Source organism: Amphiprion ocellaris, chromosome 11 (genome assembly GCF_022539595.1).
Source record: "Amphiprion ocellaris isolate individual 3 ecotype Okinawa chromosome 11, ASM2253959v1, whole genome shotgun sequence".
Taxonomy (NCBI): domain Eukaryota; kingdom Metazoa; phylum Chordata; class Actinopteri; family Pomacentridae; genus Amphiprion; species Amphiprion ocellaris.
Window position 1 is genome coordinate 36,686,238 of NC_072776.1, and position 12,254 is coordinate 36,698,491.

The window sequence follows — 12,254 nt, forward strand, 5'->3', positions numbered from 1 at the left end:
TAGTTGCTATTATTCATTTATTTTAAATGGCTGTGAGCACTAAATAAAGATTCCTGTTTCTGGTAGATGGTTTAAATCACTATTGTGCTGGTTAGCAGGTTTAGATGCTAACTCATATTTTCCTCTTTTGCAGTTTAGTTTGAGTTATTTCCAACAGAGCATGAAGCTGCTCACAGTTTTTAATGAAATAAACAGATTAAATAGTCCCGGTATGGAAGCTTCCAGGTGTAGGAATATTAGAATCAGTGTTCTGTTTCTACATCAGGTCCAGTAACTCTTCATTGCTTCAGTATTCTCTCCTATTTGATCCTACTACGTTGTTTTAATCTTTACCATTGCATTTATCTTTTCTCTCCTGCATGGCATTTATTCTGACATTGTTCTTTTCTGATCGATATCTGGACTGTTCCAGAGGAATGTTCCCTGAGGATGGGTGAAGTTCTGTTCTAGCTGCTTTTATGATATATAGAATAATCATATCCTCACCTTCTGTCAGCTCATAAAGATTCTGGGACAGACATCCATCAGTGATCTTTGGGGAACTCATCTTCTGAACCTTCTGTTCTCTGACAGAACTGGCGGCCGAGTTCATCTCCAGACCCCAGAGTCAGGAGGTGGTGGAGGGCGAGAAGGCGGAGTTCAGCTGCTCCGTCTCCAAGGAAACCTACGAGGTGAAATGGATGAAGGACGACCGGGAGCTGGAGGCGGGAGACAAGTACCAGCTGCTCAGCGACGGGAAGAGACGGACACTGGTCATCAGGAGCTGTGAGCTGAAGGACGAGGGTGGATACGTAGTGAAGATCGGACCAACCAGAGCCACCGCCGACCTCATGGTGCTCGGTAAGCCCCGCCCACAGACACACCTGCAGAAACAACCTGTTAGAAGGCAGCAGTGGAGTTCGTATGGAGGCAGCCGATAATCAGAACCTGAACTCGCTGGTTCAGATATAGAAAGTTAAATTAAAGAAAGTTTAAATGACCGGTCTGAGGTTCAGTTCTCAGGATGGTTTTGTTTTATAAGTTCACATTTAGTTTTAAGTTATATTTTAGCCAAAGATGAGAATTAAACTTCAGTTTTTAGTTCACTTTACAGTATTTTGTTATTTTCTTCCGTTTGCTTTCTTCCAAACATTATTTTAGAATTCAGATTAAGTAAAAACACTAAAACCTTAAAAAACTTTGATTTGTTTTCATTTTAGTTCAAACATTTGTTGTTCAGCTTTAAAACATTTAATGGCATTTAAAGTTTAATTTCTTAGTGATTTTATTTTATTTTATTCGGCTAAAGTTTGTCACTTTTATTGTAACTGTCGTATTTATTTAAAATACTTTAGCATTTATTAATGTTTATGTATGAAGTTCTGGTTCTTCTTCTTATTTCCATTTATGAAAGCTGTTCCAGAAATAAATCTGATTATTAATGTTAGCTTTCATCTTTTTGCTACTTTATTTAATCGTACAGAAAACACATCATTTTATTTTACATTTATTTATTTAGTAACTTATTGTTTAGGTCCCATTAAAGTTATTTTAACTGGCATTAAATCAGCAAAACTGATTCCTTTAATCTATGTTGACCTTTTCCACGGTCGGTGATGAAAGAAGCTCATGGCTGTTTATCTCCACAGAAAAACTGAAGGTCATCACTCCTCTGAAGGACACCGAGGCCAAAGAAGGTCTGGAGATCGTCCTGAACTGTGAGGTAAACTCTGAAGGAGCCAAGGCCAAGTGGCTGAAGAACGACGAGACGGTGTTCGAGAGCGCCAAGTACGTGATGGTCCAGAGGGACAACGTCTTCTCTCTTAGGATCAAAGACGCCCAGAAGACCGACGAGGCCACCTACAGCATCAACCTGACCAATCAGAGAGGAGAGCAGGCCAAGAGCTCCTGCAGCCTCTCAGTTAAAGGTGGGTGGTTTACCTCCATGTGAACCTGCTGACAAATGTTCTGCTGGATCTCATGAGCTGATGATGGTCGATGATCCCAGAGACGATCACTGGTATCTGGAACCATTAGCATGTGCTAGCTACCAGACTTCTCATTAACATTAAAACAGCTTTTAGAGGGAAGTCCTGATGATGGTGTGTTGGGATGTTATTTCACACTAAGGACCAGATCTCATTGTTTTCCAGACTCGGTTTCAATTTCATCTGTGGCTGCCTGCTAGCTGTTAGCTTAGCATTATTCATGATGAACCATACGATGGATTTTGACAGAACTAATTGGCCAACATGTTGAATTAGTTCAACAGATAATACTGAAAGGAATGCTTATACTCTCTTAATGGCATCGTCAGTTTCTGAACTCTGGTCCTTCAGTTGGTTCCGTTGTTCAGAACTCAGGGAGAAGCTCTTTTCTCGGCTTCATCTCCTCATCTTGGTTCATCCAGTGTCTCTGATGTCCATCAGGACTTTACCCTTGAAGTCTCTGACACTGCCAGATCTCATCTTTCCAGTCTGGAACATGTTTCCGTCAGATCTTATTGTTTTCCAGACTCTTTTTCAGTTTCATCTGCGGCTGCCTGCTAGCTGATAGCTTAGCATTAGCCACTGTGAGAGCTAATGTCCTGGTTTGAGTTTCTGCAGGTTGTTTTTCTGTTAGTTAGAACAGAGAGTTAAAGTTAGTCTGACCTCAGAAACGCTGCTCCAGATAGCGTTAGCCACAGGCTAACAGGGAAAGCTAACCTCTCAGTGTTAGCATTAGCCTAGCACCATCAGAATAATCAGTTCCAGCTGCTCTGACACCAACAGGTGAGTTCTTCAGGTGATTTCAGGTAAACTGGGCAGCTGAATTTAAAGTGAATCAGGATTGTAGCTCTGCTAAATGAGCAGCTATCAGGCTAACCCTAATAAACTCTATCAGCACTGATTGGCTGTTACTCATGAGCTGTAACCAATCAGAGAGTTCTGTGGGCGGGACAGCTGCAGATATTTGCTCTGATAATTGATGGATATCTGTACTACATGCTGTAAACAACAACAACAAGAAAGGAAGAACAGTAGATCATAAAAGCAGCCAGAAATCATCAAAAAGTTTACAGTAAATATAACAGACTGGGTTCTACTCTGGTGAGATCTAACAATATTTATCATTAAATATTTAAATCAGAACAGTAAGATGATATCTTCTGATGTATATCCAGTGCTTATGTGAGAACGTGTCCTTTGTGCTAATCAGAGGAGAGTCTGAGGATCGTGGTTCCTCTGGAGGACATCGACACTCAGGAGAAGAAAACCATCAGTTTCTCCTGTAAGGTCAACAGGCCCAATGCCACCCTCAAGTGGATGAAGGGTGGCAAGGAGATCACCCTCAATAAACGCATCGTCTACAGAGTGGACAAAGACAAACACACCCTGACCATCAAAGACTGCACGCTGGCTGACGAGGGCGAGTACACCGCCACGGCCGGAGACAACAAGTCCACCGCCGAGCTGATCATCAGCGAGGCGCCGACAGACTTCACGGCGCAGCTCAAAGACCAGACCATCACCGAGTTCGAGGACGCAGAGTTCACCTGCAAACTGAGTAAAGAGAAGGCTGATGTCAAATGGTACCGCAACGGACGGGAGATCAGAGAAGGACCGAGGTATGGCCGGCCAGTGACTTTTGGTTTCAGGGTTTGAAGTGGACGGTAGTAAAGAACAAAAAACTTAAAGCTCACAAACTATGTAGTACGTTTAAAACTAAACTCAGAGCTTCTAACCAAAGCGTCTATTGAACCCCTCAGACTGATGTTTAGTTAGCTGGACATGCTAACATGCTGAGTGACAAAGCTTTTAAAAATCTCTGTTTATCGTCCAGATACACTTTTGAGAAAGACGGAAATATCTGCACTCTGCGTATCAAGGAGTGCCGACCTGATGATGAATGTGAATACGCCTGTGGTGTGGACGAGAAGAGGTCCAGAGCCCGGCTCTTCGTTGAAGGTGAGCTCCCCAGATAGGATCTGGTTTCGGTTTTAATCTGCTTCCCTCTCGGCTTCACTAATGTCTGTCCGTCCTGCAGAGACTCCGGTGGAGATCGTCAGACCTCCTCAGGACGCGTTCGAACCTCCGGGTTCGGACGTCGTGTTCGAGGTGGAGCTCAACAAGGACCGAGTGGAGGTGAAGTGGCTGAGAAACAACATGACGGTTGTCCAGGGAGACAAATACCAGATGATGAGCGAAGGGAAAGTCCACAGACTGCAGATCTGTGAGATCCGACCCAGAGACCAGGGAGAGTACAGGATTATCGTCAAAGAAAAAGATGCCAAGGCCAAGCTGGAGCTGGCAGGTACAGACACCTTCACCCTGGTTCCTGCTTTTATAAACTGCAGACGTGATGCTGGAGTCAGCAATGGTGACAGATCATGGTAGAGCTTTAGCTGGACTTCACTGCATCACTTCTAGTTCATTTATAACATTCACAGTTGGACCAGCTGCATGATAAAAGAAGAATAAAAAGTTACAATACCGTAAAAGATGCAGTCAGAATGTTGAGGAGAGGTTCTTACCTGAGCAGGGGATCTGTTCCAGAGGTCATCAGTGGACACTGCAGTTTCCAGATGTTCCCTAAATGCCTCACAGTCATCAGTAGATGCTGTAGTTTCCAGATGTTCCCTAAATGCCTCACAGTCACCAGTAGATGCTGTAGTTTCCAGATGTTCCCTAAATGCCTCACAGTCACCAGTAGATGCTGTAGTTTCCAGATGTTCCCTAAACGCCTCACAGTCACCAGTAGATGCTGTAGTTTCCAGATGTTCTCTAAACACCTCGCAATCATCAGTAGATGTAGTTTCCAGATGTTCCCTGAATGCCTCACAGTCATCAGTAGACGCTATAGTTTCCAGATGTTTCCTAAATGCCTCACTGGTCTCCATCAGTTCCTGCAGCAGCTCAGAGACCAAACCCTGGTCTGAACAGTCAGATTAGGAACTCTGATTTTACCAGAAACCAGATGAGTTTATGTACCTGAGTGCAGGTTTTTAGTGTCAGAGTTGATTATTTAGCTGTGAGAAGTTGTGATGTTAATCAGAGTCTGATGAGTCTCCTCCTCCTGCAGCGGTGCCTCAGATTAAAACCACCGATCAGAGCTACGTCACTGACGCCGGGAAGCCCGTTGTCATGGCCGTCCCCTACAGCGCCTATCCTCAGGCCGACGCCGACTGGCTGTACAACAACCTGAGTCTGCCCAAAGACAACATCCACACATCGGCCGACCGCACAGAGCTCTGGCTGAAGGACCCCAAGAAGGTGGACGAAGGCCGCTACAAGATCATCATCAAGAACAAGCATGGAGAGGGAGAAGCCTTCATCAACCTGGACGTCATCGGTGAGTTCACTGTCTTCACGGAGGACCAAACCAGCTGAACTAATCTGAAATTAAGTGTAGAAAACAGTCTGGTGACCCTGGATAATAACAGACATGTTGCTGGGTTACTACATGTTGTGTATAATATGGAGAATAACACTTTCTCAAAGGAGAAATGCAAATGTGAGCTTTTATAGTGAACACAAAATCTCTTCATTAGAGAGTTTCATTCTATGTTCAGTATTTTTTTTATCGTATAAGAAAAACGAGTCCAACAAGCCTTTCCTTCTGTAACCCTAAGAAGCTGAGCTGGTTGGAGTCTTTCTACCGACAAGAATCTAGAAACGAATGCATCAACAGAAAACGAACAAACTGACTAAACCCAGGACTTCACAACTAATTTCACAGAATGGAAACACCTCAGTCTGGAAAGGCTCCCCAGTTAAACAAAAACACATTTCACACTGGTTCAGGGTGGTTTTAGACTTCCTCCATAGATAACAGAGTTTCAGCGCCACCATGCAGCCCAGTTTAACCAAGTTAATAGAAAATAGACGAATTCACATTTCAAAAACTCACTTTAAATGTGCTTGTTACATAAGAATCCATGTACTGTTCTCTGAAAGCTCCTCAGAACTGATTTAGTAACTAAATACATCCTGTAGATTTTCTGTAATTATAATTTACAGTTATTGTGTAAAAATTCAGCTCCACCAAGCCAATCAGAACCAGTTTGATAAGTCAGTTGAACAGTCGGAGAGGGTTGCTGTAGTACCTCATGGTAACTCCAGGTGGCAGTACGAACATTTTCAGATTAACCTATGGGAACTTTATCCCCAGATGTCCCAGGACCCGTGAAGAACCTCCAGGTGGTGGACACTGCCGATGGAGAGGTCAGCCTTGCGTGGGAGGAGCCTGAGAGCGACGGCGGCAGCAAAGTCATTGCCTACGTGGTGGAGAGACGCGATGTGAAACGTAAGACCTGGACGTTGGCCACCGATCACGCCGAGAGCCCCGAGTACACGGTGACCGGACTCCACAAGGACTCCTTGTACCTGTTCAGAGTCTGCGCCCGCAACCGGGTTGGCAGTGGACCCAACGTCGAGACCGACAAACCGGTACAAGCCAAGAACAAGTTCGGTAAGATGTCCATGATACTTATCAGAAATATGGATAAAATATTCCCAGTAAATATATTAAAGGTGACCAACAGGTCTAAATAAACCCACTTTTGCATGCAAAGCCTCAGTCTGACTCAGGAACCCAATAAATTCAGTTTATTAATCCACAGGAACAATGATGATGTCGAATAAACTCCAAATAAACTCATTCAGACTTCAGGAGCTCAGCAGCTCTTCTTGATCTCCCGTCATTGTGAACTTTATTTAAGCTAGCCACATTTCCTCCGTATCTGAGAATCTGCTGTTAAAGTCTGCTTATGTCCTTGAAAGTGAAGCAGAAGAAAATTAAAATATTCCAGTAGATCAATAAAGGTTCCTTCTGTCATCAGTGTGTCTTGACCAGACATCCTGGTGTTGGTTGGTGTCCAGTTAGTCTGTTCTCACTTTGGTCACATTGCTCCTGTAGAATAGATCTTTGATGAAACCTGATGTTGGAATCCCTCAGTTACTGACCTGTCCTCTGCTGTCCTTGTTCAGACGTTCCAGAAGCTCCCCTGAACGTGATTGGGGGAAACGTCACCAAGTTCGGCTGCACTGTCGCCTGGGAGCCTCCGGAGTCGGACGGCGGTTCTCCCATCACCTCCTACATCATCGAGCTCCGCGACAGGACGTCGGTGAAGTGGTCGCCCGTCCAGGTGACCAAAGCCGGCGAGCTCAGCGCCATCATCAACGATGTCATCGAGAACAAAGAGTACATCTTCAGAGTCAAAGCCGAGAACAAAGCTGGCGTCGGCAAACCCAGCGCTGCCTCGCAGCCCGTCAAGATCATGGATCCCATCGGTGAGTTGGCTGATGAACAAGAGATCGTATCCGACCTTCTGCGTTTCTGCTGTCAGTAATGTTTGTGTTTTTGTGTCTTCGCTTGCAGAGCGTCCTAGCCCCCCTCTGAACCTGTCCTGTCAGGACCAGAACAAGAGCTCGGTTCAGCTCGGCTGGGAAACCCCGCTGAAGAACGGCGGCAGCATGATCACCGGCTACATCATCGAACGCTGCGAGGACGGAACCGACAAGTGGCTGCGTTGCAATGCCCGGCTCTGCCCCGACCTCTTCTACAAGGTGCTCCAAACACGACAAACACCATCCAGAAGCTGTTTCAGAGTAAAAGCACCAGTGTCAGCATGAAAATTACACACCTGGCGATTTATCAGAGATTTATCTATGTGTAATAGTAGTTAATTACCTTTCAGGTGTCTGGACTGAAATACGGAACAAAGTACAACTACAGAGTTCTGGCTGAAAATGCTGCTGGAGTCTCAGATCCGTCAAACATCATGGGACCTCTTCTGGCCGATGACCCACACGGTGAGATTGATGATCTAGTTTTACCTAAACGGAATCTTGACCTACCAATGGGACTTGTGCAGTATTGTGCCAGTTCTGTTGACCAACGAGGGCGCTGTCTGTAGGTTATGTTTTTATAGTAGAGTTAATTCACAGGAGAACCAGGCAGGAAACATTCGAGACACAAAAACTTGTGAAGCTTGAATTTTCAGTTGGTAAATCTAGAGTTTAGTGTACATAGTTTAATGATCCAGTTCCCATCATGCCTCTTACTCGTCCTCAGTTGGTCCGACCTTCGATCTGAGTGCCTTCAAAGACGGCCTGGAGGTGATCGTCCCTCAGCCGCTCACCATCAGAGTACCTATCTCTGGATACCCGACTCCCATCGCCAAATGGACGTTTGGGGAGAAGGAGCTGACCACCAAGGACGAACGCGTCTCCATGATGACCAAGTCCACCTTCACGGAGTTGATCGTCACACCCAGCGTCCGTCCAGACAAAGGCATCTACACCCTGCAGCTGGAGAACGACATCACGTCCGTGTCCGGAGAGATTGAAGTCAACGTCATCGGTGCACCTTCAAACTACTTTTTAAAGTCAATCTAATACAGCACAATCATGTTTTCTGCCTCCAACCTGGAAAAATGTTGATATTAGTGTTTTTCTGTTTGTGTTTCCAGCGGCGCCAAGTGCTCCAAAAGACTTCAAGGTTCTGGAGGTGACCCGGCAGCATGTTCACCTGAGCTGGGAGGCTCCAGAACATGATGGAGGAAGTCCTCTGACCGGATACCAGGTGGAGAAACGGGACGTGTCTCGCAAGACCTGGGTCAAGGTATGACATCAGCGCTCCTTCACATCTGAAACAGCAGTGAGGAACTCTGATGATAACTTCTGAACCTCTCACCTCTCAGGTGATCACAGGGATCCAGGACCAGGAGTTCACCGTCACCGATGTGGTTGAGGGAAAAGAATATCTGTTCCGAGTCACCGCCTGCAACAAGTGTGGACCTGGAGAGCCGGCGTACATCGACGAACCCGTCAACGTCTCCTCTCCTGCCAGTGAGTACCACCAGCAAATGTCCAGAATTATTGAAACCTAAACACAAAATGATCCATATCTAAAACATTAAAAGCTCACATAAACATTTAGATTAACTTGTGATAGCAGAAACAGCTCTGCATAATTGAACTGTTGTGGTTTAAATTTATCATATTGGTTTTTGTTTACTAACTGACTTGTTTCTGTTAGCTGAATGCTAACCGTCCAAGCAGCCCACAAGTGTGTCTTCTCATTCTAGAGTTGCAGTCAGACAGATAATTAACAAGAGTTTGCTGCATCAGGTCAGTGAGACTAAAAACAAGTCCTAAGGAACTCTCTAACATTTGTCTGGTGTCTTCTGTCCAGCTGTCCCTGACCCTCCAGAGAACCTGAGGTGGAGAGACAAGTCGGCCAGTGGCATCTTCCTGACCTGGGAGCCACCAAAGTACGACGGCGGCACCGGCATCCGAGGCTACAATGTGGACCGTTGCCAGAGAGGAACCGATAAATGGGAGCCCTGCGGAGACCTGGTGCCCGAGCTGAAGTGCCAGGTGACGGGTCTAACCGAGGGCCAGTGGTACGCTTACAGAGTACGGGCCCTGAACCGACTCGGAGCCAGTCGGCCCTGCAAGGCCACCGATGAGATCCAGGCAGTGGATCCCAAAGGTACACGTTTTAATTCTAACATAGAACACACACAACAAATGAAGTATAGTCAGTCCACCATGGTCAATCTGACCATCAGATTTTTCCTCTCGGCAGAAAACATTCATTAGTTTAAATCTAAATCCATGATTGTGTTTTACTTTGTTCTGTAAAAATAAGATATTTATGTTCTTGTTAGATTGCATTTTTTGATTGTATTTAGTATATTTCATTGTATTTTAAACGCCTAACCAGGGACAAAGACTGCAAATTAGCTGAAGCTAGACGTCTTACACGCATTTCATTTTCCCTTTTCTGTGGCAATGTTGTGTGTATCGGCCCTACCAAAAAAAACATTAAAATAAAATAAAAATAAATAAAATAATTTCTCACTTTGCACTTTCTTCCCCCAAAGCTCCTGTTGTTTACCCCAAACCTCTGACCACCCTCGTGTTTTTTGTGTCTCTGCAGAGCCTCCAGAGATCCAGCTGGATGCCAAGCTGCTGGCCGGCCTCACCGCCAAGGCCGGCAGCAAGATCGAACTCCCTGCTGAAGTGACTGGTAAGCCTGAGCCCAGGGTGAAGTGGACCAAAGCTGACCTGGTCCTCAAACCAGACGACAGGGTGTCCATCGACACCAAGCCGGGACACTCCATCATCACCATCAGCAAGACCAAGAGAGACGACAGCTCCACCTACATCATCGAGGCCACCAACAGCAGCGGCCGCGCCACCGCCACCGTGGATGTCAACATTCTGGGTAAGACCAGTGGACATCCGAACAAAATGCCATGTTCCTATTTTCTACATTATTCATTTTTCAATCTGTGCTCCTAAAACAGACAAGCCTGGTCCACCGGCTGCGTTTGACATTTCTGAGATCACCAATGAGTCCTGCTTCCTGGCCTGGAACCCTCCACGCGACAACGGTGGCTCCAAGGTCACCAACTACATCGTGGAGCGCCGAGCTGCCGACAGCGAGATCTGGCACCGGCTGTCCTCCACCATCAAACAGACCACCTACAAAGCCGTGGGCCTGGTCAAGTTCAAAGAGTACATTTTCAGAGCGTTTGCTGAAAACCAGTTTGGTGTCGGCCCACCAGCCGAACACCCCTCCATCATCGCCAGATACCCCTTCGGTAGGTCGGCAGCGCTGAGCCTCTTTACAGGAGTTTGGATTCCTAAAGTTAAAGTTTTATTAAACTCTGACTCTGTCCAGATAAAGAGAATAAATATAGGTCACATTTTAAATGCTGCAGATGAATAGAGTAACATTTGTAACTAAACCACGAAACGTCACAAGCTAATTACTGACATGAACACAATGATTTTATGGAAATTTTATGGTTAAAAATTCGCAATAATTTCCAGAACAGAAATGTAACCTTGGATAAAGCAAGAGAAAAAAATTGCTTTTGAATGTGTGTTTGGATGTGTTGTTTGATTTAGCAAGTTATAGAAGTAAAATACCTCCAAATTTCAGAACTGATCAGTGTCTCCTTAAATACAGACTCATTTGCAGGGGTGAGTAAACCATTGACAAAGACATAAAACAATAGAAGTTAAGTTATTTTCTTAACACACCGATGGTTTTTGTTTCTGTAGATGGTAGCGCTGCTCGGCTAGTCTTCCCCGGCTACAGTTGAGGCTAAGTCAGATTTCTGAGTCTCATAGGTTGGTTCAGCTTCAGTCCAGTTTGGTGTCATTTATTGGACCTGTCTTCCACAGGTGTGGTTAAATGGGTCCTGTCTTTGTCAGTGGATGATAGTATGTTCAAGGTTTTGTGGCACTAACCGATGCCTCATCTTGTCCTCAGACACTCCTGGAGCTCCTTACAAGCTGGAGCCTTCAGACATCGCCAAAGACTCTCTGACGCTGACCTGGTACGAGCCCGACGAGGACGGAGGCAGCCCCATCACTGGGTACTGGGTGGAGAGATACGAACCCGACCACGACAAGTGGATCAGATGCAACAAGCTGCCCATCAAGGACACTAACTACAGGTGAGTGGAGCTGCTCTGCTGGTTTTAATTTTGAGTCTCTGACAGATTTCAGCAAACTGATGGGATGTTTCCTTCACAGAGTTAAAGGCCTGCCTACCAGGAAGAAGTACAAGTTCAGAGTCCTCGCCGAGAATCTGGCTGGAACTGGAAAACCCAGCAAAGAGACGGATCCCATCCTTGTCAAAGATCCCATTGGTACTAAACCACCTCGCTGCTGGTGTGTCTGAATGTCTAAATTCTTCTGAACTTGTTAAAAACGTGTGGGTTCCTTTCCCAGATCCTCCATGGCCTCCTGGTAAACCCACAGTGAAGGATGTGGCTAAGACCTCCTGCTTCCTGATGTGGACCAAACCGGAGCACGATGGCGGCGCGAAGATTGACGGCTATGTCATTGAGATGCTGAAGAGCGGCACCATGGACTGGATTCGGGTGGCGGAGAACATCAACATCCTGGAGCATTTCCTGAAGGGGCTGATGGAGAAGCAGGAGTACTCGTTCAGGATCCGAGCCATGAACGTGGCCGGAGAGAGCGATCCCAGCGAGCCCAGCGACCCGGTGCTCTGCAAGGAGAGGCTCAGTAAGAAGCCCAACAGATACACAGCAGCATCTAGAAAAGTCTCTGTGGAGCAGATCAAAAATAATTCACAGCCAAACTAATCTACTGAAGTCACAACAGAGGAAGGTCAAACATGTCAGACAAAAACTCGTTCTGAAGAGACATTTGATACACAGTGAAGGGAAATGCTGTTGAAGTTGGATTTTTCAAACAAATAGATTCAACGAGATTGTCTCATAAACAAATCTTTGTTTAATCTCC

The 12,254-nt window shown here is 45.7% G+C and overlaps 1 protein-coding gene across 2 annotated transcripts in view; it reads left to right on the forward strand.

Annotated features, from left to right (window-relative positions):
- Positions 1-12,254, forward strand: part of ttn.2 (titin, tandem duplicate 2) — a 257,670-nt gene that overhangs the window by 131,121 nt on the left and 114,295 nt on the right. For both annotated transcript variants that reach the window (XM_055015033.1, XM_055015034.1), the window contains 19 exons: positions 574-840; positions 1,629-1,907; positions 3,178-3,586; positions 3,802-3,926; positions 4,006-4,272; positions 5,041-5,310; positions 6,130-6,429; positions 6,948-7,250; positions 7,339-7,526; positions 7,658-7,772; positions 8,035-8,322; positions 8,432-8,583; positions 8,663-8,810; positions 9,157-9,456; positions 9,907-10,194; positions 10,277-10,573; positions 11,251-11,437; positions 11,517-11,632; positions 11,715-12,014. In XM_055015033.1, the coding sequence (XP_054871008.1) occupies positions 574-840; positions 1,629-1,907; positions 3,178-3,586; positions 3,802-3,926; positions 4,006-4,272; positions 5,041-5,310; positions 6,130-6,429; positions 6,948-7,250; positions 7,339-7,526; positions 7,658-7,772; positions 8,035-8,322; positions 8,432-8,583; positions 8,663-8,810; positions 9,157-9,456; positions 9,907-10,194; positions 10,277-10,573; positions 11,251-11,437; positions 11,517-11,632; positions 11,715-12,014 (4,599 nt within the window). The remainder of the gene's footprint in view (positions 1-573; positions 841-1,628; positions 1,908-3,177; positions 3,587-3,801; positions 3,927-4,005; positions 4,273-5,040; positions 5,311-6,129; positions 6,430-6,947; positions 7,251-7,338; positions 7,527-7,657; positions 7,773-8,034; positions 8,323-8,431; positions 8,584-8,662; positions 8,811-9,156; positions 9,457-9,906; positions 10,195-10,276; positions 10,574-11,250; positions 11,438-11,516; positions 11,633-11,714; positions 12,015-12,254) is intronic.